The sequence below is a fragment of the Chenopodium album genome, chromosome 16, assembly GCF_948465745.1.
Source record: "Chenopodium album chromosome 16, dcCheAlbu1.1, whole genome shotgun sequence".
NCBI lineage: Eukaryota > Viridiplantae > Streptophyta > Magnoliopsida > Caryophyllales > Amaranthaceae > Chenopodium > Chenopodium album.
The window spans coordinates 46,225,119-46,252,448 of NC_137849.1; the positions used below are offsets into that span (position 1 = coordinate 46,225,119).

A 27,330-nucleotide genomic window follows, 5' to 3' on the forward strand; every position below is an offset into this window, starting at 1 on the left:
GTTTTCCGATTGAAGTATTGGTTTTATTTAGGATCCTTTATCAATTATTTTCAGAATTATAATCGGCTATCTTTGTGTATGCAATAATTTCTATTATCGATTGGACAATTTATACAAAATATTTATTGTTATAATTAATAAATTGTAGGAAGTGATGATGTGCGGTGTAGAATATTTATAAACCCCCTAATTGAGGTTTGTTCTGTGTCAATCCGGCTGCATAAACCATACAAATCATGCCAAATACAATAGGTTGTATGCACTTCAAACGACGCCTACAATGATATGCACCTTGATTAAGGTCGGCTATCAATTTTAATTTAGGGTTTTTCTGATTGAATTATTTTCATCGGCTATCTTTGTACATGCAATAATTTCTATAAATCAATTGGACAATTATACAAAATTGTAGAAAGTGATGATTTTCATCTTTCATACACGATTATTTTTATAATTTGTAAAGTTGTAATAATTTCACATAATTTGTTATTGCACGTATACATATTTTATGTGTATATATTTGACACATATAAATATGTGTATTTTTCAATTGATTTATATTATTTTCTATATATATTTGCATTGAATAATTCATTTATCTTTTCGATGATATTAAGAATTTTTAATCTTGAACATTTTATTATTCTCAAAATACTATCCATCAAAAATCATAAGCTTAACCTATAAAGTTACATAATTATTATCTAAAATTTTAAATATAAATAGAACAAATTTAAATCCAGTAATAGTTCATTATTCATACAAGGAGTTTCAAAGACTGTAGGCATACCCCACGATACGATTCGTCGAAGAGTGATTATACTTTCCAGCATTCGAATGTGAATGCGCCCATCGCGATTGTGAATCTCAAAGGAACATTGGTCTTCGATCTTGATATCTTCAAGATTAAAAATCTTCATCTTCAAAATTTCAAATCAGCTAATTTAAAGTTGGGTCACAAGATTAATGTTTTGATGTTACGGTTCGACTAAGGGTTTTGATGTTTTATTTTTTTACCTTCACATTGTTATAAGGATAAGCAATGTTTGTAAAAAAACAAAGGATAAGCAATGTTGTACTAGTAATAAAAATTGTTTACATACTTTCAACTAATAAAAATTGTTTTTCTTTTTTTTTGTTAAAATAAATAAAAATTGTTTATAATGAATACTTGTATATTTATTTTTATTGACATCGAAGCAAATGAATTAAACAAACAATGGAACAAGAGAGTCGACATTTCTTAGAAAATTAGACAAGCTTTGGGTGCACATAGAGGTATGTGCACCCGGGTGTATATAAAAGGTTCTCGGGAGAGATAACTCTACTTTTATTAGCCGATCAGGTAACATTAACTTCAACCAAGTTTGAGACTTCATTATTCGTTCAATCATATTCTTCCTATGTGTTTAGCTTAAATCCGGCAAACCTTACCTAGACTCGAACAGTCGGCCCAAAACCCTAAATTAACTTATAGTATCCAACCCAATTATTAACTAACCCAAAATGACCTAACCTGACCCCAAAATATACCCGAAACCCGAATTGACTTGCACTTGACCCGATCTAAATGGTCCGTTTACCAGGTCTAGTTTAACTAAACAAAAATAACTAGGTCAACAAAGGTCACATTAGGCAAAATTAAGGAGGGGTGCCCAGTTTATCTCAACGATAAACATAAGTTGTAAATCGGATGGCAAGGTTGTAAATATTTCGAAATCAAAATGGGCCAGAACACTTCAAATTGGCTAGATTTGCTACACGTGTAAAAAGTAAATAAAGTGTCAGAAACACTCATGAGCTTTGATTACAAACGGCCGTTTGTTCTTTTTTTACCAATGTTTTCTAGTTTCTAACCATGGTTAGTTGAAGTATTTGTTTCCTTTTTCCCCAAATCAGAGATTGAACTGTAGAAACAAGTGAAGTCAAAACCCTAATTCTTATTTCCCCAAATCTGTGCAATCTTCATTGTAAATTGCAGCTGCCCGATAGTTGATTGAAGCTCGAAGATGTCAATTTACCGAAGAGCCTGAAGTTCGCTTAATAAAAAAAGGTATGTAATTACAATATACACTGTAATCGTATATGAATTATTTGGATCCTTTTTTTGGTCTTATGCGATATAGATGTTCGAGTATTTCAGATTTTAGGAATTAAAGGGTAGTGTTAAATGGCTTTGCTAGTGTTGGGGAGTTAGAAGCTTCTTATTTATTTGCTTTTCACATTAATGGAGTTCGACCTTTAAATTTGAAATAAGGAGAAATGTGTTTCCTAGTTCTTTCTTGATTGTTGTATTTCTCAATTTCAAACTAATTTCAATGATTTTCTTTTCACACAATTTATTTACAGTATATAAACTTAAATGTCACTTACTACAATTATAAAAATGAAGGATTCAATAGTGATTTTGAACAATAAAAGATGCCAATATACAGTGAATATTCATCAATTATGAGAACCCTTTTCATACAAAATTGGACTTGTAAATTAGTAATTTAACTTGAATTATGAGAACCCTTTTCATACAAAAATGAAGGAGTTCGACCTTTAAATTTGAAATAAGGATAAATGTGTTTCCTAGTTTTATCTTGATTGTTGTATTTCTCAATTAATTTAAATTGATTTGTTTTTTTTTTTTTTTTTTTTTTTTTTTTTTTTTTTTTTTGAGCTTTTCTGAGTGATGAATTAGTGTACAATTAAACAAATATGTGCTTCTGTTTGTGTTAGTGTTCTATTTTTAGCGTTGCATTCTGAGTGATGCATTAATGTATAATTAAATGAAGTAAATGTTGCTATTAGAGATGAATAACTGTACAATTCCATTATGAATAACTTTATAATCACATTCTCAATTGCATCATATTTTTAGTGAAGGGTCATATTTTTAGTGAAGGGTGATTATTAATGAGACCCCTTATAATGTTTAGATATGATGGAGAACCTTGATAGGGGAAGTGGAGTGGATGTTTGTGGTATAGGTGTCGAAGTAATGCCACATAAAGAAGTAGTTGACTTTGAAGTTGGGAACTCTCCTGACATGCAATGTATGGACCTAATTGCACATGCATCTCAACCTCCTACAATTGATGATGGACCTGATGGTTGTGTTCAAGGTGGTGAAACATGTTATAGGACCCCCACCCGTACAATACAGACTGTGCACACTGTTGTATCTAGTAACAAAATCAGTGATGTTAGTGTAGTCGAGGCTCCTAAGGAGAGCATGATTTTTAAAACTTGGCAGGATGTTGAAGCCTATTATAAGGAATATGCTAAACAGCTTAGGTTTGGTGTCAGCAGGGTTCAAGGTTCATTCTCTAAGAAGGATAAGGAGAGGAGAGGGACTACATGGAGGTGTGAATGTTGGGGGAGACCGGACATGAGAGCAGTGAGAGCGGCGGAGAAGAGGGCTAAATCAATGGAAGTTGCTGGCTGCAGTAATTTAGTTGGAGGGGTTATTGCGGAGCCTGAGTTGAATCGTTGCAAAAGAAAGTCCAAAAAGTGTGAGTGAAGTGCTAAGATTTATGCTAGTGTTAACGGCGATGGTGAGTAGGAGTTGAGAACTGTTATTTTGAAGCACGATAACCATGATTTGATCCCAAACGGAGCGAAATTGGTGAAAGAGTATAGAATGAAGCATATGACATCCACTGTTAGGAGGAGGTTGGTGAATTATTATGATGAGGGAGTACCTGTGTCTCGTATACATGGCTGCACTGCTATTGAAATAGGAGGGGTTGAGAACATGTCGATGACGGTGAAGGATTTCCAACATGAGGTTTACAAGGAGCGCTGCCTTAGGATGGAAGGTGGGGATGCGGCTGCTATGATGTCATACTTTGAGTATATGATGGCCGATAGTCAGAATTTTTTTCACGCTAATCGTTTAGATAAAGAATGTCGGTTAAAAGATGTGTTGTGGGTTGATGCTCGTAGTCGAGCTGCTTATGAATACTTTGGGGATGTAGTGTGTTTTGATGCTACATACTTGACTAATGATCATGAATTGCCGTTTGTGAATTTTGTTAGGGTCAATCACCATGGACAGTCTATTCTGTTGGGGTGTGCATTGGTGTCTCATGAGGACTCAGATACGTTCAGATGGATTTTTCGGCAGTGGCTGTGTGGCATGGGGAATAAAGCCCCGATCGGTATCCTTACAGATCAAGCTGCTGCGATGCGTAAGCCGTTGGAAGAAATTATGCCAAACACTAGACACAGATGGTGCATCTGGCATATCATGTCAAAGTTCCCCGACAAGCTTGGAAAATGCCCGATATAAGTGATCTTATTCATATCTTTAACTGTGATATGTCATGCCGTCTTATTAATCTTGTTTGAGATTAGCTGATATATAGTAAAGTATGTGGTTTATGGATGATATATATACAGTAGTAAAGGTATCATATCAATGTATTACCTTGACATATGATATGTGAATTACTGTATTCCTTTTTGTTGGAGTTGGCGCCAAACTAATTCACTATTCCCGCCCATGTACAGACAAAAACAACATATATTGTTATAAAATGCAACATGCAACCCAGCACATACTCCATCAAACACAACCCTCCATAAACAAAAAACCTCCCTTGAATTTCAATAAATACTCATCAATTCTCACTATGGAAAATACCTTCCACATACAAATAAATCCCTCTTCCATCAAGCCTATCAAACGCAAAGCGAATTTGGTCGACACCCCTACTAGCCAATGCAACAACAAAAAGCTTCGATTCATGGAAGTACCAATTGTAACGATTAGTAATCTGCAACTAGAGCAAAGATCACCTAATCAAGTGTTTTGTGTAAGCCAAATGGGGCGTGGTCTGGCCGGCGTGTTGCAGACTAAAAGGGTTGTTCCTGCTGGGGCCATTGATGTCAAGATCGTTGATAGCCAAACTGTATCATCTTGGATCACAGAGGGAAAACTTCCTACATCAGATGTCATGGTAATCATGAAATCAAACAAGATCTGCCCGTGTTACATCCCCGATTTATTGGATTTGGCACTTCTACCATCTCCTCTAAAGATCGTTGTCAGGAGCATATTAAGGAATGAAGGGGGAACGCATGGCATTGGTATTGAACACACTATACCAAAGTCCATCATGTCCATTATTGACCCTCCTTCTGTGCTCCCATCTTGTACAGAAACCTACAGCCTGGTTAAAGGAGAGAACACCATCTCATTCAACAGTTACAGTAATGTCTTGAAGTTGTTCGTTATTAGCCGTGGGTGTCAGTTGTCGGTGGTCAAACATCGTTCTACACCTTTAACAAAAAATGAGATGGATGGTAGACACATACAAATGGCATTCAACGTCAAGAATGAGTACAAGTCTGAAAGAGGGGCAAGATATGTTTTATGGAATTGCAGGCACATGGCTCGCCAATCTTTTCTTCAAAACTTATGCAAGCTTATTAAGCTGAATATGCCTGATGCTATATTTCTAACAGAAACACAAGTCTCGGTTGAAATGGCTAGGGTGATTAGCCAAGATATGTATGCATTCCGGATTTACGGCAAATCTATTGTAGGGTTGATTAATGGTGTCGTGATAATAACTTTTACAAAGTCTCTTAGGTTCCAAATGGCAGAAGACGATGGACTGAACCGTATATCTTGGCTTGTAGTGCATGAAGCCAGTGGGCAATAAACCGAAAACAGAGCAAGGTCGCACAATTATTCCAATGTAGTAGATCTTTTAGCCTAGTAAATGTATGAGTTTAAGAGTAAGCTTAACTTTTTTATTTTTTTTTTTGTATTTTTTTTAAGTGTTTTTGAACTTTTAGGCTATTAAAAGAATCATGGACTATGGTACAATGTTGTTGTACCTTTTGTAAGGCCCCAGGTCCAGTTGTCCACCCGCCCATTTATGTATTATCAACCATTGCGGTTTTGAGTTGATTAAAAAAATAGAAACCTCTCACACTGGTAACAATGGGGAAGCAAATGGCCTAAAAAATTGAGAGTTTGCACCATAATTCCACCTCAAAGGATTTGCAGAAAGTTCTACTCTTGCACTTCTATCATTACGAACAAATGGTTTTCTATCCTTTCTCGCTATCCTCCTCTTTTTCAAAGTTGTCGTACGCCTACTGCCTAATTCCTCTACAACCTGTATACCAAATTAAATAAAAATCAGATCATATAAAGCCATTGCCACTACATAAGTACATAGGATTGTGACATACCTGGGCAGTGTCAACTGGGCCATTACTATCCCTAGCCATAAAAGGGTGCTACTCACCATACGCAACGTCTAACATCTGCATCATTTACCATTTAATACACGATGAGGTTATTAACCTCACAAATCATTCATCACATGTTAGAAGATCCTTACCCCAAGGTGTCCAAAGTCTCCAGTAGCTGTAATTTTGTCTTCTTTAGCAGCAACTCTAATGTACTGCATATTTCATACCTTAATACGGGGAAAAATTCCCCATGACATCGAATCCCTATTTAACCTGTCCAAGTAGAAAATCTATAGTAGAAGTAAGAAACGGAGTAATTAAGTGTATGACTCAAAACAACAACAAAATCATAAGAATTACCACTAAGAACATGGTACAACCACCACAACCCCTTGCAAAGCCAGATGCATAAAACCCCCTAGCAAAACTCACGACACTTTGCATCAATCTACCCAATACAAGTTCACACCAATCAAAATTAGAACAATCTGAAGCACAAGTCAAGGCGGGAACAAGGTCAGTAGCTAATCGTGGCGACAGAGTGGGACATAGCAGCATTTGCAATACGATCAAAAGAAACAAGGTCTTAAACTCTTCTTTGTTGTGTGCCTCCCAATAACCCTCCAACCTATCCATCATGCTAGAATTGATAGGAATTCCTAAAGACGTATACGTGCGGCCATGAAACTTTGTTGACTTACCCTCCCATGATTTTCCATACTGTCCCAAGATCTCGTAGGTCTTTGCACGCATTTAAGTGTTCAATGATTTCTTGGTGGGCAAAGAAAGTCCTCCATTTGGAATTCCAAAAACACAATGGACTTGGTTCTTTAAAAATTTGAACTCTTTTCCATCAGTCCCTATCAATTTTCGACTTATTGGATCAATGCGGCTCAATAGCCAATAGCTAAGTTTCCTCGGAAGTTGCAAATCAGATGGTAAATCAAGAAGCTAGGCCTCCAAATCCCATGTCCTTCACCCACTTAGTTGTTCTCTCATCAAATGTTTGACAGATCCTTGTAAAAGATTCAATCCGACACGTCAAATTAGGTGGATGTCATGAATAGGGGAGTCAAATCATAGTACCAGGAGAAGAATCAAAAGGCTCTTACTCTACCATCAAACAATTATACACCTCTTACCCGAGAGCTTCTCCTGTCATGTTCCTTCAACACATGCCTTTAGGCCTTCACTTTACCACCAACAGTCATACAATTATCCTATTAAACAGGACAACAATGAGTATCCAACAATACATAAAGACACCATTCATAAGCCCCTCTAATATTATTGTTACCTTGAATATTGCAGGATGTAGATGATTTTTCTTAAGCCTATAATCGCAATTGCCAGCATCATCCTACATAATTCATGTATTTATCACAACTCTAAATTTACATTTTTGAAAATTCACATTTATCAAAGAAGGTTGTTTTTAACTCACCGTATCCAATTCAGATACAGAATTACATGGACTTCGGTCACGCTTACTCCCCATAATATCAATATGAAGGTCAGCCAAATGACATTAAACCAACACAATTCAATGACACCTAACCATTAAATTCAAAAGGTTGGAAACCATTTTTCAAACCAACTATGTCTTTGATTTTTCTCGAATGATTGATAAACCGGCAATATGAATGAATATTGTTTCTTACAGTACACAACTAAGCAAGTTCCAAATTAATTATTTGTATGATTTTTCTCAAATGATTGATAGAAAGGTAATATGAATGATTGATATTCCTCACCGTAAACAACTAACTAAATTTTGATATACCAAATTCTCGAATGATTGATAGAATGGCAATATGAAAGATTCCCTAAATTCTAACAACATGCATAATTAAGTAAAACAAACCCTAGAACATGTTTTCCATCACAAAACAAACCCTTATTCCGACAAAAATCCACACAAGCAGTAATGTTACCTGTCAAATTAAGATCTATTAGGGCCACCACCGTCTTCGTAACCGCAAATCGCCTACCAGCGCCACTACCGTGTTAGAAACCGTAAATCGCCTTCCGTCTTCGTCACCACCGTCTTAAAGAATTTCGCAATCTCCTTCCCCTTCAAAATCGAACAGTATACCTTGGGTTACTTGTTGGTTAACAGAAGGTTGAGTTTACCCGAGTTACTTTTTGGTTAACAAAAGGTAACTAGAGTCAAATTTACCAACATAACGGCTGTTAACACTTCCCCGTTGAATTTATTTGTATACCCTTACTCAGAGACGCAAAATGACGCGAATACCCCTGGATAAACACTTCAAGTTTATCGAGGAGATAAACTTGAATTTCCTCAAAATTAAGTGGGTAAAAAAAATCCCTTTGTACGTCTTATCTTTGACTATAGTTTGACAAAAGTTGAACTTCCATAACATTTTCCCGCCAACACAACATATTTCTTAAATCATCCCCCAAAATTCAAACAGTTCATCTCATCAGCAACGAAACAGATAGCAAGCTTGATAACAATGGAAGCCAAAATGCAGGATCTTCTATGGAATCAATAATGGTATCCTTGAATACTCGCATTTCCGAGCTCCAAGAACTCATCATTACTCGAAACAGTTATTTATTTCTCTCTCCGTTTTTCACTTTTTTTCTCGCTTAATTTCCGTTCAATTTGAAGAAATTTAATTGATTTTTAGAAATTAATTATCAAAAACCTAATTTCAGTGTATCCGGAAGTACCGTCGCCGATCTCACGGGGGTTGATGCGGTGGCTAAAGCCATGGAGCTTCAAGTTCAATCTATTAAGGATAGATTACGCGAAGAAACCCTAGCTTTTCCCAAAGCCAAGGTTTATCTCTCTCTCCTCTTTTAATTGAGAATATCTTGTTAGGGTTTATGAATTATGATGTCAATTTTGAAGTTAGGGTATTGTTGGATTGAAATTGTGAACTGACATGGGTAAAATTCTTATGATACTATATTTAACTCTTAAATTTGGGGATGATGCTTCTTTCTTTTGCTAGCCTGAACCGACTTGGTCTCCCTAGACAAAATGCTTTGATCAATAATAATAAGGTGGTCTAAATTGAATTTAAGGTGATTTGAAATCGGGTCAGGAACAATTTAGGTTGAATTTAGGTCGGGTCAATAACAAGTCGTGTTGATTTCGAGTCGGATTAGTAACAGATCGGGTTGAATTTTGGGTCGTCTTAGTAATAGGTCGAATAAAATTTGGGTCGGGTCAATAACAAGTCTGGTTAAATTTGGTTCGGGTCAATAACAAGTTGGGTTGTTTTCGGGTCGGGTTTGTAACAGGTCGGGTTGGAATTTGAGTCAGGTTAGTAACGGGTCGGGTCAGGAACAAGTCGGGTTTGGGTTAAATTCGGGTTTTGACGGGTTAAAACGGGTTTGGGTCAATTTCGGTTCGGGTCGGGTTCGGTTCAGGTCAATTATTTACAGGTTATATTCGGGTCGGGTCATCTTCAGGTCGGTTCATGTTCGGGTTCGGGTTTCAAATACTCGTGTCTAGGGTTGGTTTCAGCTCAGGTCAGGTTGGGTTCGGGTCACCATTTTTTCGGGTTCAGACGGATCGGTTAATAATCTCGTTCGGGGCGATATTTCGAGTCGGGTCAGCTTTTGACAGCTCTAGTTAGAGCTTCCCTCCTGATTTCAGGAGATCTTGGGATCGATTTTCACCCGCCCTTGTGGCTCTCTAAACATCAAAAAAAATGATAATGCTTTATCTTATACTATATACATAATTAGCTAGACATGGTCGGAATTTTATAACTTTAACCTAGACTGGTGAGTAGAACTAAAAATCATATACAACTGTTGCATATAGAGATGTTACGAGAGTAGTTAGCAATTCCTACTAAAACCTATATTAAAAAAAAACCCTAGTTGTTTCCTCTCTAATTTTTCTCTCTAAGGTTCTTCAAAAAAGTGTTTCATAGGCCGGAAATAGTCAAATTTCTCCGGAAATTTGGCTATTTCCGACCTTTTTTTTTTTTTTTTTTTTGTTTGTTATTAAATTTAATAGATTTACACTTTTGAATGTAGTAAGTACCCCTATTATGGGTTTTGAGTGTAGTATGTGCCTCTATAGTGTGCTTTGTTCTAGTTTCGTTTTTGTTTTTTGAGTTTCGTATGGTAGAAGTTCTTTCATGGGTAAAGATTTATGCGGGGTCGAGAAAGAGATTAATCCTTCGATTGCAATTACATGAATCGGACAAAGATTTTCTTTACGACTACAACAGATCGATAAACCCCTTTGTCGAAAAAAGCCATAACTCATAGCGATATTAAAGAGGATATGAAGAATAATGTACGATTTGCAACAATGATCGTAGCTCTGCTGAAAGGATGTTTTGATTTGATTCAATTGTCATGTATTTATTAGATTTAAATCTCTTTGTAAATGTCGTATGACTTTTTCTTTATAAATCAATCTTTATTTTTTTCAAAAAAAGGTGAGTAGAACTAAAAATACGGAGATATTATAACTTTTGTTTATATATATCAGGTAGCTTTAATTTATTTTAGGGTAATTTTCTATCATTTTAGGATAACTTATTACCATGTACTACTCATGTACGTACAATAGTTATGTACCTTATTGTACACCTAATTTTGTAAAAAAAATTATCAAAAAATTACAATGGCAACCTAATAATTATAGCACAAACTATTGGGTGCGGGTGCCCGCACCCAAGTGTTTGTGTGTCCGAAGGCGATGATGACAATGACGACAATGGTGGATGCCGACGATGACGGCAATGGTGGGCTATTAAAACCCTAGATTTAAAGCAACGGCTGGTCGGTGGAGTTTAAGATTATCATAACAAAAATTAAAAAAATCGAATATGATAATCTTAAAAATCTACCCTCTGATTTAAGATCCATTATAACGAATCAGATTGAAGTGAGGTATGGTTTGTGTACGGTGTGTTTGTGGCTGGTCGTGACTGCGCTGGACTCCAACAAGAGCTACGGTGTGGCTGTGCAGGGTCCTCGTAGCAGGGTGTGGCTTGGTGTTTAAGAGAGAAGTGGTTGGACGGTGCAGTGGTGGGTGGGTTGGTGGTTCAGTGGGTGGGTTCGGTGGTTGGTGGGTGCGATGGGGTGGCGTGGATTTTTAACTGGTTTTTATGAAGAAAAGGGAGTGAGGGGTGTCGTGGGATATTGTTGGCTGATTGTGAGTGGAATTTTCTTCGAGGCAACATGTGAGATGCGTGAGTGGAGCGGAGAAAATGGAGTAAAATATGCATATAAGCCAAAAAAATCAACATATCAGCTAATAAATGTATGATATAAGTTAATATTAAGAAAATATTAGACATTAATAAAAACGTATCAGCCAACAAAAAGAACCTATCAACCGACAAAAGATACATATCAGCCAACTAGAGGAATATATCAGCCAACAAAAGGTACTTATCAGCCAAGAGATAGAACATATCAGCCAACAAATGAAGCATATCAGCCAATAAAAGAATGAAATGAGCAAATAAAAGCAACAAGTAAGCCAACAAACTAAACGTATCAGCTAACAAAATGAAACATATAAGCCAACAATTAAAATATACATATCTGCCGACAAAATAAATATATCAGCTAGACCTGGCAAATGGGTCATTCGGGTCGGGTCTGGGTCGAGTCATTTTGGGTCAGTTAACATTCGGATCGGGTATGGGTCGGGTCGGGTCGATTTGGGTTTCAAGTTAACTTCGGGTCAGGATTTGGGTCCAGTTCGGGTCGGGTCAATTTCGGGTCGGGTATGTTCAGGTCGGGTCAATTTCGAGTCAAGTATGTTCGGGTCATATTCGAGTCAGGTCAAATTCTGGTCAAGTCATGTTCGGGTTGTTTCATTTGTGAATCAAGCTCAAATCAATAATTTTATACGCGGTATATATTTTGTTATTGTTGTAACAAACACTACCAATTCAATTTATGAGCTTATCTACGATTAAAGATGAACAATTTGAGTTATTTTTGGTACAAGACATTTTAAGTTCAATTATAAAGTAATTTTAGTTCAAGACATTTCTGGTCGGGTTAGTTCGGGTGTCGGGTCAGGATCGGGTCAACTCTATTTTCGCGTTGGGTATGGGTCGGGTCAATTTAGGTTTCAGGTCATTTTCGAGTTAATGTTTTTGGGTCAATTTCGGGTCATGGGTCGGGTCATTCAGGTCAGGAATGTCAGGTCTAAATTATCAGCCAACTAAATAAACATATAAGCCAAATGATGTATCATATCAGCCAACAAATAAAAGGAACCTATCAAAAATTAATAAAATTTTTGATATATATATATATATCAGCCAACAAAAAAAAATATATATTAGCCAACACAAAAATCATATCAGCAAACAAATGAAACATATCAGTCAACACATGAAACATATAAGCCAACAAGTAAAATATATCAGACAAACCAACCGCACGGAAATTTGCGTGCGGGCATTCATGAACAGATCAACCGACCGGGATCCATTGTACAATCATGCAGTTGAGTAGTTTTTAGATGTGGTGGATTTGTTGATTATACTAATTTTAAAAAATTACATTGATTTGATTATTACAAATTCATACTCCCTCCGTTTTTCCATACTTGTTCCATTTCTTCTCTCTACACTATTTATTTATCCTATTTTGACTAATGTTTGGGATTTATACATAACAGAAAATATAGTCTTGTGAGTATTTATTGAAATCGTCTAACTAAATAGATTATTAAATTTTAATTGTTAAAAATTTATACTTATTAATAATTAAAGATATAATTAATCAAAGATTTACGTCAGCATACGTACTCAGGAGAATGTAGCAAATATTTAAAAACGTAGGGAGTACAAAATATCAATTTATTTGATTTTTTTTATAACAAATATCAACTTATTCGATAACATAAATACTACTCGACAAAAATATCAAAAATAAATAAATAAATAAATAAATAAATCACTTGGTGTTGATTGTTGAACACTTGAACTGTTCTAGTAACTTGAATTTTGATGGTAGCTACTCACATTCGATATTGAGAATTTCTCTTGGCGTGAGGTTATAGATGGATTATAACACCTCGTTGTAAACCCGGGATCATCTCTATATCCATCCTCGCGATTTTCCAAGCATTTGATGGTCTCCTTATAGATTTCTTTTCTCCATTCCAGTGATAACGTTCCAGCTTGTGTTGCTAACCAGTCCAAATACTAACAGCCAAATAATTTTCTATATTAGATACTCTGAAAATGTGGATTGCATACAATATTTTTATACAAAAGTAAAAAAGGTAATTTCAGAGGCCTTAACTTGGATTAGTGATTAATATTAAAGTCATGATTAGTAAAACTGCATGTTTCAAGTCTTCAGATGCATATTTAAGCTAAGGCCAAACCAAATAGTAAAATTTTAGTCATGTCTAGCAGAAACTTATAAAGGAAACTCAGTAGAAAGCGCGGCTCTGAAGATAAGAAAGACATACAGACCTCCTCGAAATTGTGGAGATAATGAGTGAGGTGCTTAGGCCTTCTAAGTATTGTCATCTGTTGATAATATTTTTGCACATCTGCCATCATCTCCTCCTTAGACGGTAAGTCTACTTTTCTTGATAATACTCTAGCTATCCACCTTGATTGAAATTCCATCATATCAAAAATCAATATCTAATCATGCAGAAGATCATTTGAACTCTGTCAGCAAGATCGAAAAGTAATAAAGGAATGCCAACAACTATTAACAGCATACAGCGTTCAAATAATTTACCTTTTGAGGTAAGCCAACAAAAGAAAGCCAAGGAACAAGAGCAGGAGGGAACACATGCTTGTATAACGGTCCAACACGATTATCATCAACACTTACAATGCCATTTATGTTAAGGAAAGGGAATTCATATTTGTATCTGTGGAAAAGTTTTTAGGAAAATTTAGCTTCCATGTTAGGAGCTAAAAAAGAGATCAAGAAAGGGGAAATTTTATTACTCTGCATCAATTCTGAAAACATACCCGGTGCAGTGCAAGATAATGTTGGCCTCAACTGATGATCCATCCTCGAATTCTATGGTACCACTTTCATTGGCCATATATATCTACACTAACATAAACACAAAAAGTTTCTGGAATCAATCACCAAGTAGTGCAATCAGATATCGCAACACTTACTACAATATTATGCTAGGAGGTCTTGCTGATGAAAAACCTTCTTAGCAAGCTCAAAACACTCGAACGACAAATATATCATGTGGGGTTGTAGACAAACCATCTACAATCACAAGGACCATTGATTCATATTATTAAATAACAGTCATAACCAACATGACAACAACAACTACTACTACAAAAAATGAATAAAAAAAAAATTGAGAGGATGTAGTAATTAAGAGCTCATGATCTACAAGTTAATACAGGAGGCTTATATCACATGAAGTCATGCAGATCTCCTGGCCCTTGTCAACAACAGTATATGGAGAATCAAGTCTCCTCAGACAAGCTAGCAAAAACCACTTCTCATAAAATGCAGATGAATATCATCCTACTGGCCACAAACAAAATTCGGGACTGGTGATGCAGAAGAAGAGCAGTAAAACAATCAGGTTTGGGAGGGGTACCATGTATATGAGTATAAGAGAAAGGAGTACTCTCAAACACAAATGTTTTTTGATTGCGCCTGAGTATAAGTTGAAAACAATCTATATATAGTTCAATCTATATTGCAATCAGAAGTGCTTATTCAATCAATCTTTATTGCATTTCAAAATTGCTTAAAATTGATGTCTTTACAGAAGAGATCATGATATCAAAATTTGATTTTTAATTGGTGTATAGTTTTCTGCAAGCGTAATAACTAGTTACGAGCAAAGTATGAACAGAAAACATTAGTACATTACTCTTACACAACTTACCGCAGAGTGCTGCCATATATTACAACAGTGATCAAGCTTTACAAACTTTGCATCAGGCGATCTTGAAGAGAGATGAACCTCCTTAGCAACTGCTGAGATATCACGTGATATATCGTATGCACTAGCCCCATTTCCAATGATTACTACCACCTATTAAGCAATAAACACATCAATTTATCGAACCAAATGCTTTAATCTGTATAAGAAGTCTTGAAGTTAATGCAGGAAAAACCTGGTCCTTAAATTGCTCAGGAACTCGGTAATTGTGGCTGTGTATCTGTTTTCCTGGCCATTTCTCGATTCCTGTCAACAAGTTATAAACAGAATTTCAACGAGTAGAGATGAATCATAGTTAATGTTATCATAGTTCTTTAGCTCAATAACATAAACTATTATATGGTAAATCAATCTGAGCTTCTAATTATGAAGTTTATATTAGCAGTTGATACAAGATAAACATCAGTAATTGATTACAATTTCACTTGCCATCTACTCTACTAAGACTTATCATCTTCATTGTAGATTGTACTAGTAAATACTTACTATTCCAACAATATCCAGTTTAGGGGCAGCCCTTTTTTTTTTTTTTTTTTTTTTTTTTTGGTTTCCAAATGACAAAACCAACCTCAAGTTTGTAAGAAACTTTACATTTAAGAACCTTTCTCTTTGATTTCCCTAATATCCACTGTCACTTTTAACTCCGACTTGAGGAAAAACATTGAGTTGAATCATCTAACCTGGTATGTTAGCTACCCGAGGCACGGTACAATGACCGTTACAAACAACCACAGCATCAAAAACCTCTTCTTCCAACTTTACCCCTCCATTTTCCACTCTCCTCCATTCAACCACCCACTTATCCACCCTTCCACCCACCGGCTCCACCCTCACAACCTCCGAGTTAAACCGGATCAACTCAACGATTCCAAACCGAGTTGCAAAATCATTCAAAAATGCCAGCACTTCTTGATGACCCGGAAAAACTCTCGGGTCCCCATATACTCTCCCATCGAACCCGAAATCGGAGAAGCCCATCAAAACCCGGGGCAAATTCGTCCTTAATGAGTAATAGACGCTGCTTTGAACACTCTCATGACTCAGTGGATCGGACTCGACTCGCGGGTCATAGACCCATACACCGCCGAGTTTGTCCGATTTCTCGAATACGGTGACTCGTTGACCTTCTCGTCGGAGCTCCCGGGTGGATATTATCCCTGCTACACCTCCACCTATTACTGCCACTTTAAGTGATCCCATTTTTTTTTCACTGATACCAGATGTAATTAGATTACCAATTTAATGATTTGACATACACACCTCTTCATTCTTTAATTAACAGATGCAAAGATAATGTACTGTATATTTTATGCTTTTAGTAAAAAGGAGTTTTGATTGTGCACAATTATATCATGAATGTAATAACACAGGTATCAAATCGCATCTATATCATTGGTGGCATAAGCAATATGATGTTCTGATGAGTCATGATACCAGCTTCAAAGGGAAACAAAAATTGATAAAATTATGGGCCCTGAACCCAATGTCAATACTCAATATATCATGTAACAAAAATGTCAATATTGATGAATGATGATAAGGTTGCATACATTGCAAATGCATCAGCAGCCACTAAATTATCTCTAAGATGGTCCTCTAAATTTTAGATTAGTAAGATTACTACATGTGACACAGGATGTAGCACTTTATCATATGACTTTTTTGTCATCCTTCGTTAAATTCTAACCATCGGCCGGCCAATAACTGACCACACAACACCTACCGCCAACCGAGAATAAAGAGAAAACAGCCAAATTACATTATACGAAATATATCGCTACAGTTTTAACCCTATGTACTAAGCAAGTCATCAGGATTTATTTTGCACTCCTATGCTCTCTACCTTCAGCTCTGCAAGCCTATAACAGTAAAACCAAAGTGTCCTAAAGATAATCGAAAATTTGGGGTCTGTATTAGCTAGCTTGGATTGGACATTACTGAAGTTGTTGGGACTAAGCCGAGTCCAGAATACTACACCCCCTAGTAGAGGGCATTGCTGATCTCGAGATTGCAGTATGTTTGCACACAAGACTCAAGGCCAATATGTTGAGTGGCCTCAGGTACCTAACGCTCTCAGCTTTTCAGTGTTAGTTTAGAAAACAAATGTCATTCTGTGCCTAATAGTGCAAATCATTTAACACTCCGCAACAAGAGTCTATTATTCCCCGGTGAACTCAAGGCAAATAAATTTCACTAGGAGGTAGGAACATATGTTACTACTTTCTATAATGCATCCATCTATTCTTATGCTTCAACACCATTGCGATGAACACTACAATAAAACTAAGCATAATAACATTGTTTCTACATTACAAAAAACATCCCTAGTTGCTTACATGCATGAGATAATAGTGTTCCATTCTCAATTGAGAGTTTTGAGTTCACAGATTATGTATGCAATTCCAATAGCTAAGGAACTGCTAAGTTCCAGGTTCATTTATTATTTCAATCAACAGCTCAGTTTCCATGACGGAGAGGACCAAGCCGACTAAATGAGCGAGGATAAATATTTTTGAGGCTGTAAATTGCTTCTATCAAAACATCTGGCTTTCAGCTAATAACTCTCCAAGTCACCATCTTATCATAGTTCAATATCATGGGATGGCCAAGTTTCACAAAAAATCAGCATGACATGAGGCATGAGGGATGACCCGCAGCTAACCCAATTAATGAAAATCTGAAACAAATTGAGCAAAAACAATACTTCTTAATAATGATAGGGCCAGCTTAGCCCAGCGGGCAACACTACCCAGAGCACTAGCCTGCAGGCTACCAAGCAAGGTCCAGTGCCAGCTCTCAAGCAAAGGACTGAAGCAAGCAATTTACACAAGATCAGTAGCAAGCTTAATGATATATGGGCCCTGACCCCTGAAGCCCCTGATCAATAGCTAAAAATGGCAACAACAACAAGATTGACTACACAAGATCAGTAGCAAGCTTCACATGCGCTAGCAGCCACCACATTAACACCTATATGGCTATATGGTCCTCAAACAGCGAAAAGTACTACTACTCTTTTTCGTATCTTATTTCAGGAAGTCCGGAAGAAAAGTCATAATTTCTAAAACCTTGTGAAATGGGAAGACAACAGGTATACAGCTATTATAAAAGGGCATTTTAGTGAAAGTACGGAGATTTCATAGTCATGAAAGGTTGAGATTCTTGAGAACAATGTGATAATAATTCCGGGCACACAGGAGTATCAAATACTGTCCACAAAACACTGATAATATCAATTCTCATAAACCTCTCAACCCCACTTCCCCAAAACAGAAAGGCAAAAGAACCAAAATAAATACAGTTCATATCACTATATTTTTCACGCTATATATATACACTTATCAGGTTATAAAAATTATTTCTGCAGATTACTTGTATGAAAAAAAATGGATTTTCAGAGCTCAAAGGCAATTGCTTTGTTCATACTTTTCAACATACTGTTCTGTGCTTGTGCTTCAGCTCACAGTATCCCAGCTCTCCCATGCTCTCCCCCTTCAGGCCTAAAACCTAAATGTCCTAAAGATACTCTTAAATTTGGGGTCTGTGGTAGCTGGCTTGGTTTGGTTACTGAAGTAATTGGAACTAAGCCTAGTCCAGAATGTTGTACCCTCGTAAAGGGCATTGCTGATCTTGAAGCTGCGGTGTGTCTGTGCACAGCACTTAAAGCTAATGTGTTGGGTGTCGTCAAGCTTAAGGTGCCTGTTGCCCTAAGTCTCCTGCTCAATGGCTGTGGAAAGAAGGTGCCAAAAGGTTTTAAATGTTAAATATTGGACATCATGAAGTCCAATTATTGCTTGATAATGCGTGATTTTTTTTTTTAAGTTTCAGTTTGGAAAATGATGTTTGAAATGCTCTATATTCTATAATGAATAAGACCTATAAAGTTTGTTTGTCAATTACTGCTTTAGTTAACCATGGTTGACTTGGTCCATTTTCTTGGCTATTCTAGGCTTCTAGCTTCATTATGTTCAGCTGGAAACCCTTGAAGTGAATTTAGTTTTTCATATCTGAGCTTATTGGCCCTTAATTGAATTTATATCAACATAATACAGTTGTGACTTGTGAGTTAAACTAAGGTATCCCTTTCTGAACATAACTTTCTTTGTATGAGGTTTTTTTTTTTTTTTTTAAAGATGAAAAGAATAATTCCAAGACCATTAAACAATCAAGATATTCAAACATAAAGTTCAATGAAATGCTAGCTTGAATGGAAGCCTCTTTGCATCTTAACCACAATTATTTCTTACTAAATATAAAGTGGGATTAAATGATAGCTTTATAGCTTTAGTAGTTAAGTAATTCAGTATACAAACAATTACTCTTATCAAACAAGTAAAGCCATAAAGGTAAACTCACTCCCAACTTTGCTGCTGGGAGATTGCTAATCTACCACACACAACTTCAACGAAGTATTCTATATGACATCTTCGAAATCACTGATAAGAATGTTGAGCGGTTGAGCCTGCAATTGTAAGTATCACAATATCATTCCACTACAGTCTTTAAAATGAACACTGAACAAAGACAGGAAGAACAAGAGCGAAAAGTACCTCATATCTCATTCAGTGAGGTTTTGAGAGGATAATCACTCGGTGATGTCCAACCCTTGTCTCACTTATACGGCCTAGGTGACGAAGAACCTGTAAGAGATCACAAATAAAACGATTTTATGTAAGGCTTTCATTACCAGACATCAGTTTAGGCAGTAAACATGTTCCAACATCAACAAAAGTAGAATAAGCTCACCCAAAGCTAGAACTAATAAAAGATATCTATTTATTTTAAAAAAAAAAAAAATCTTACAGAAAACGTTCAGACCAGTAACAACAAATGTTCCCTCAGCAGCTATGGGGAAGTAACACAGCATGCAATAAAATGTTGCAGAGACAATATGGTTTTTTTTCACTTTTCTTGTCCACCTATGATTAAGTTAGAATGGTTTTTATCGGAAGGAATTCAAGGAAACCGAGTTTGACTAACTTAGATACCGATCTGACATGACTCTCCAAGGAGTCAAAGCAACTGTTTTTTGGGGATGACTTAAAACTTCTCAGGTGCAATTAAAACGCAAGCCCTGAGTCCTTCATACACTTATGTTCCAATCAGAGAAAGGTGGAGGCACGAAACAATAATGCTGCCAATATTAAGATATAACAAATTTTTGTATCATCAAACTGCTATTACTCTATCAGAAACTGTTGCTGCAATTCTGATACACATGAACTTGTCAAGGTAATAGACTAATATTTGCGGTTACTAGCTAGTATTGAGTATTTACATCTTGATAAAAAAAACTGAAATCACTTCCAGCAAAATTCAACATAACGTTGGCATCATTAACCAATACCCAATCTCACAAACAAAGGGCGTGAAGAATTACAAAGAACAGCAACAAATCAAGTATTCCAAATATGAAAAAAAATCAGTTTTTAGTCTGGACATAGAGAGGTAGTTGAGGTTCTATAACGTGTTACATTAAGTAAAGCAGGATGAATCCATAGATTTTAAAAATTGCTGCTATATTCTATTTTTTTAAGTTTGTTACAAGTAAGCAAGAGAGAACAACCTTAACTACTTGTTTAATTTGCTTGCTTATCAATAAGAGAACCAGGGGAGGGGGTTGACTCACCGTCAGTATTGCTTTTCCAGTGTTGTCAAGCTTCAGGAAAGGTCCCTTTATGTCACTCTCAAGAAAAAAATGCTTTCCTTTAACTCCTTCAGTCATTGCTATATCTCGCAGCTCCTGCATAGAAAGATGGAATGCTGAACATTTTAGCAAAATTATGCATTGATATAAAGCTTCGTGTAACCTTAGACAGGTGAAGGGAAGAAAATAGAATGTTGAAAACAGCTCAACAAGTACCAAATTTAACTACACATTTTTCTCATAAAACGAAGGAGATAATCTAATTCATTGTAAGATGTTCTGAAAAAAGTGAATTGTAATAAGATAAACTCACCAAGGCTCTTTCCCACATGTTTTCTGGCAACTTCACAAAGAAAATTACACTAATCAGTACATAAATGATTCAAACACCACAGAATATTTAACCATGAACATAAGATAAAGCAGTAAACCTTCTTTTTAGGGGCTGAGATAAGCTGAGCAGTTGATTCAGCATAGGCTGCCATATCATTAATAGCAGCATTGACTTTCTCCAGGGTCAGTCTTCCTCTCATGTAGCTATTAATCACCATGAATAAGAGTTAGGAACTATATAAGATATTATAACAAGCATATACCCAAGCAACAAAAAACGAATCTTAATCAAATTGGCAAGGTTATTAGGAACTTAACGACGATAGGGATCCCAACTCATCTCCAGAAATGTACCACAAAGGCGGAGGTCCACGACCCTTTTTCTCCTGTAAGGATACATAATCAATCATAATTAGCCATAACTGAAATCCTCTTATGCTAACCAACACAGTGACCGTATTATATAAGACTATTATAGTGAAACATTCAAGTTACCTTGTGCACTACAACCGGCTCCTCTTCAGCCTTCAACGAACCAAACAATGATAGTTCATCCCTGGAAGAATCTGACTGCAAACTTTACCAACGAAAAAATAATGTTAACAACCTCCAAATTGACATTTAGTAATCTTTGTGAAAAATAACATTTCATAATTCAGAAATCATTATATGAATCAAAGATTTCATAATTTAGAAATCATTATACAAATCAAAGCATCGACTTACTAACAACCTCCAAATTGCCAATTTAGTAATCTTTGTAAAAATAAAATTTCATAATTTAGAAATCATTATACGAATCAAAGCATGGACTTACTGGTGATTAGAGTTGGGCAATGAAGACATCGTCTTTGTGGTTAAGTGAGAAGGAACATGACTTGCCATCTCCTGCAGCTTTTTCTGCTGCTTAAGAGATGCTTCAATCAATTTCTGCATATTTTCAAAACAGAATTTTTTAATTTATCATCTATTTGATCAATTAGAGGGCTTACATCCGAAATTATGCACATCTCCAAAATAATATTTGTAACACTTTTTATCAATCTCATCTCATAATTTCAATCATACAAAACCCTAACTTCAAAATTGAAATCATAATACATAAGCCCTAACAAAAAAAAATCCTCAATTAAAAAAAGGAGAGAAAGAGAGAGAAACCTTGGCTTTGGGAAGAGCTAGGGTTTCATCGCGTAATCTATTCTTAATAGATTGAACTTGAAGTTCCATGGCTTTCACCGCGGCATCAACCGCCGTGAGATCGGCGACAGTACTTCCCGGATACACTGAAATTAGGTTTTTTGACAATCAATTTCATAAGATCAATGAAATTTCATCAAATTGAATGGAAATTGAGTGAGAAAAAATAGTGGAAAATGAAGAGAGAAATAGTAACTGTTTCGAGCAATGATGAGTTCTTGGAGCTCGGAAATGCGAGTATTGAAGGACACCATTATTGATTCTATAGAAGATCCTGCTTCTTTGGCTTCCATTGTTATCAAGCTTGCTATCTGTTTCCGTGTTGAATGTTGCTGATGATTAAGGAAGAACTGTTTGAGTTTTGGGGTGGGATTTAGGAACTATGTTGTGTTGGCGGGAAAATGTTTTGGAGTTCGACTTTGTCAAACGATAGTTAAAGATGACAATGCACAAGGAATTCGATATTTTTGGTCCAGAAAATCCTCTTTTTCGAATTTTCATGGGCTCTATTTTTATCGGCTTATTTTTGTTAAATTTAACTTATTTTTGTTGACCTAATTTTATTTTTTTTTGGTTGAACAAAAATTTATATCACGTATAATCAATTTATTGAACTTTACTTGTATTTTATAAGAGTCTTACCATCTTAGCCATTTATTAATCATGTTTTTCTATCCAATAAAATTATATTATGTGTTTCCATTATATAATGATTGAGTTTAACAATTAAAAAATGTTTATAGCAACACTTAAACTCGAAACCAACAAGTCTTACTATCTAAACAGTCGAATTTAATTAGCAAATTAAACAAATACAAACTAGCAACTCGAGACATCGCGCGAGCCACACACTAGTTTTTAATCAAAACATGATTGAACGAATAATTAAGTCTCAAACTTGAATGAAGTTAATGTTACCTATTGGCTAATAGTGGAGTTGTCTTTCTCCTTTATCCCCCATTTTTCTCTCTACTAATCGCTTGGTCAAAACTAGTCAAATTTTCTATTTTAATTAAATTGACTTTTTTTTTTCCATTGTTTGTTTAAATCATTTTTTTCATTTCAATATATTCCCCCCGCCCCTTATTAATAGTCTCTTATGGTCAATTTTAAGTCCCAAAATAATAGTCCCATTTGATTTTTATAAGTAGCATTAATTTCAATTATTTTTTACTAAAATTCCATCCAATTTGCAACAATATTTGTGCAAATTTAACTTTCTCATGTAAATTTGTCTTTTCCATATACTTTTATTACTTTCCTTCTCTGCTTTTTTGCATACTCAATATAAATTTACTTTTTCAAAGTACTTTTGCTACTTTTATTTATGTTTATTAATTCCCGTGAAAATTTTCCATAAGGGACTATCAATAAGGAACGGAGGGAGTATATACATGTAATAAATATATGTAAACAATTTTTATTTGAGATATGTTATCATTTATTATTGTTATGCATGTACTTGTATGTTGGGTTTAGTTTTAGCTTTAGCTTATACAACAAAGCATTTAATAAAATGAGATATGATAATAGCGTGATGAGTACATTTTACTTGACCTAACTATTTGATGGTAGAAATTCTCTACAGCACATAAATACTCCGTAGCACTTGTAAATTAATCATTTATGAAATCCTTGGGCTCCCTATTTTTATTTGGCCTAAACTTCTTCATTATTCTTACCTAGTTACCTTTCGATAGCTTGATAGAGATATAGAATGATGTTAAGATAGTTACCTAGTTATCATTTTTCATGTAAGATGAATAATGTAGTCATTGATAGGGGTGTCAATTCGGATGATTGGATCGGATCTGATATGGTCGGGTCGGGTAAATTTTTAAAGTTAATACTAAATTGTTATGTCCACGCGAGTCCAAATTTGAATCGGAATTTTCGGATCGGTTTCGGATCGAGTCGAGTGTGCTTTTGACACCTCTAGCCATTGAATAGACCAAGAAATTTACAACCGTACCACATGGGGGGTACAATTTGCAACCCTTTGATCGCATAAAAAGGCAAACCCAAAATTCACGTACTCGTCCCATGTAATAGGGATTCGACTCCCAGGATGTTTGTGTTTATTTTAGTATGAATTGTGGCTTTGCTTATTTTTCTATTAACTACCCTTTACTGGGATTTACAAATTATTATCGAATTATGCGTTTACTTTGGGTTAGCTTTTGGAGACATTCTTGGAAAAGTCATACTAATCTGTCTCATCTGTTGCTTAAGTTTAGCTTTGAATCTGCTGCATGCATTGTTCATCCATACACTTTTACTATTTTTTGGTGCAATTTATGATTTAATATATACAAATAATATGATTAAACAAAAGTTTTTATAATATGGTTGATTAATTTTGGTCAAATATAAGTTCGTCCTCCTTTATTAATTACTATACCGTACCTAGTAAGTTGGTGGGGACTCCTTGATAAACTTTAGTTTTAAAGTTTGCGTTTGTTATTTAGTCATTTGACTTTTAACTTTGTCATATTCTATTATTCTTTGTGCATCTTTGGAATTCGTGGTGTATGACTTTGCTTGAAAGAATTGGAAGACTGTACTTGGAACATCCTCTAATAGGAAATATGAAAAAAAAAAATAATAATAAAATAAAAAATAAAAAAATAATTTGTGTTCTACTAATTTAATGAATTAGTATGTTCGTTGATTATTGTGAGTTTGGGATGCTAGTGAATTGAACAATACCCTAGAGAGGGTAAGGGGATACTGTCACGAGTCAAAAATGTGAGTAGTGACTTTAAGTTGATCACAAGTTTTATCTTCTATCACTAGCGCAATTAAATTAAAAAAACCTATTAATTTGGACTACATCATCTAAAAGACGCGTAAACAAAAAGGCAGGTAATTAACAAGGGATGATTGTTAATAGATTGGAGTATTAATTATTGTTATGTATGCATAAGACCTATTCTCTTCAGCTTAATTTCAGTTCAGTTCAGTTCAGTTCCTAATTTCCTTCTTTAATAAACAATTCAATTCAATTCAGTTTACTTCAGTTCTGTTCCTAATTTTCTTCTCTCATAAACAATTCAATTTAGTTCAGTTCAGTTTAGTTAAGTTCTTAATTTTCTTATCTCATAAACACTTCATTTCAACTCAATTTAGTAAATCGGAACAGGCCCTTAGTATAACAAAAATATTATATAGTAGGAGTACGTAATAGGCAAAATCTGTATAATATAGGAGTGTTTAGTATACAAGATTGATTGATGATGAAAATCACATAAATCATTTTCGAAAAAAACTTCTACTTGTATGTAATTTTATTTGAAGTGATGTAAACTTATTGTTATCACTTGTCATGTAAAAGACCTGCTGTAATCATCTAATATGATGCTCATGACAATGCATCTACATTAATTGGATTAGATGATCATCATCACCCATTTATCAGCATCGAAATGCGGCAATCAATACATGCACTAAATTCTTTTTAAGTGTAATTTGAAAACTATGAACATTATGCTTTCACGTATATAGAGCATTATTATTCACCGTGAATTACAAACATTCAATCTTTTAATTTGAAAGTCTGGTTCATTTGGTGTCACAAAAACCAAATGATCAATAAGTTGACACGAAATTCTTAATAAGGAAATATTTACACAGAAACTAATTGTTGTGTAGTATCATTCCACATCCTAATTTATCAATACATCATCATTATTCATTACTGAAAAATATTTATATTAAGTTTAACATATTAATATATTATGCTTAGAATTTAAATAATTAATTTAACTAAAAGTTGGTGTGATTACGAAAATTCTCACGGTCTAAATAAACCAAGACATACTAATCAGTAGTGATGACTGGGATTCAACGAAAATCAAAACCAAGTCGTTTCTGATAAACATGTACTCCGTACATTTTACATGCATAAACAAGATACAAGTAAAATTAATGCATGATTGAATTATAAAGTGGAAAATTTCAAAGAAAAGAGAAGCTAATAATTAAGCAACGTAACAAATTTATGATCAAACTTAACTTTTCTAAGTAATAAGATTAATTACGAACTTGATGATCATATCATATACTATTTCTTAGAAGGAAAAAAAAATATTATTATGTACAAAAAACGAGTTGTTACACTCTACTACTATTTGATATATAAAAGAGTAAAAGACCATAGATTATTTGGTCTTATCAACGTACCGCTTAACTCTAACTACTTAGTTTTCTCAAGGATTTGAAACTTGAAAATTCAAAAGTTTAGTTGTGAGTAGGAGGATGCACTTTTGGTGGTGCATAATCTAAGTTAAAACCTGTTTGTGGCACTTCATTTTTCGGCCTCGGTACACGCCATAATACAACTCTAGGACTCTTCCTCTTCACGAGCTTCGTTAAAGTTTTAGTATATGCACGCGTTGCTCCATCTTGTCTTCTGCTTTGTTTTGTATCATGTTCGGTTTTGTGATCGTGTCGATCTTCCTTCTTTTGATTCTTTTTTCTTTCCTTTTTCATCGTCTTCATCCCGTTTTCATCGCCTAATAATTTCGTAGAAGTCACTTGAGATGGGTCGTTCATGTTGATTGTACTCTTAACTTTCACCTTCTCCATTTTCTACATAATTATGTGTACATACACAATTAATTTTTTTTTTTTTCTCAATTAATCCCTTTCTTATTAGCAAATTAAAGGGATTTATAGTACAAAAAATTTGAGTAAAAAATATGAAGCTATGATCAAATTAAAAAATAAAAAATCAAAAAGTGTAGAGTGTAGACTATATTTCAATTAATATTGAGTAAACCTAATTATATAAAAACAAGCGTTGTTTCCTAATTCATGTAACAATATGTATATGTATAGCATGTTCACTAACCTTCATAGGATCTTGAAATGTGGTGTTTTGAGGCAGCTCTTGGTTGACAACAACTCCGGTAAGTCGTCGGCTCGCGCTCGCTGATGTAGTCAAGGAAAATAAGCATAGAAGGGAGATGGTAGCAAAACAAGAGATTTTTGACATGATATGCTAGGGTTTTAGGAGGTAGAGAGATTCAAAGCT

General features: G+C 35.1%; 3 protein-coding genes and 1 pseudogene across 3 annotated transcripts; 2 read left to right on the forward strand and 2 right to left on the reverse strand.

Annotated features, from left to right (window-relative positions):
- Window positions 1-2,932: 2,932 nt before the first annotated feature.
- Window positions 2,933-4,282, forward strand: LOC145584426 (protein FAR-RED IMPAIRED RESPONSE 1-like). Its single transcript, XM_081641267.1, has 2 exons — window positions 2,933-3,454; window positions 3,554-4,282. Exons 1-2 carry the CDS (start codon window positions 2,933-2,935, stop codon window positions 4,280-4,282), a joined length of 1,251 nt encoding a protein of 416 aa, XP_081497393.1.
- Window positions 4,283-13,008: 8,726 nt separating this feature from the next.
- Window positions 13,009-16,564, reverse strand: LOC145585608 (flavin-containing monooxygenase FMO GS-OX5-like). Its single transcript, XM_081642314.1, has 7 exons — window positions 15,799-16,564; window positions 15,294-15,364; window positions 15,062-15,211; window positions 14,166-14,248; window positions 13,927-14,062; window positions 13,650-13,826; window positions 13,009-13,373 (listed from the first exon to the last, which is right to left on the reverse strand). The coding sequence occupies exons 1-7, from the start codon at window positions 16,316-16,318 to the stop codon at window positions 13,158-13,160; spliced, it is 1,353 nt and encodes a 450-aa protein (XP_081498440.1). The 5' UTR covers window positions 16,319-16,564; the 3' UTR covers window positions 13,009-13,157.
- Window positions 16,565-17,811: 1,247 nt separating this feature from the next.
- Window positions 17,812-19,014, forward strand: LOC145586717 (putative lipid-binding protein At4g00165 pseudogene; annotated as a pseudogene).
- Window positions 19,015-19,278: 264 nt separating this feature from the next.
- On the reverse strand, window positions 19,279-22,781 carry LOC145585609 (SKA complex subunit 1 homolog). The gene is made up of 10 exons (XM_081642315.1): window positions 22,492-22,781; window positions 22,257-22,381; window positions 21,916-22,028; window positions 21,594-21,675; window positions 21,417-21,484; window positions 21,197-21,302; window positions 21,079-21,108; window positions 20,748-20,861; window positions 19,669-19,758; window positions 19,279-19,580 (listed from the first exon to the last, which is right to left on the reverse strand). Exons 1-9 carry the CDS (start codon window positions 22,586-22,588, stop codon window positions 19,681-19,683), a joined length of 813 nt encoding a protein of 270 aa, XP_081498441.1. The 5' UTR covers window positions 22,589-22,781; the 3' UTR covers window positions 19,279-19,580; window positions 19,669-19,680.
- Between the last annotated feature and the right edge of the window lie 4,549 nt (window positions 22,782-27,330).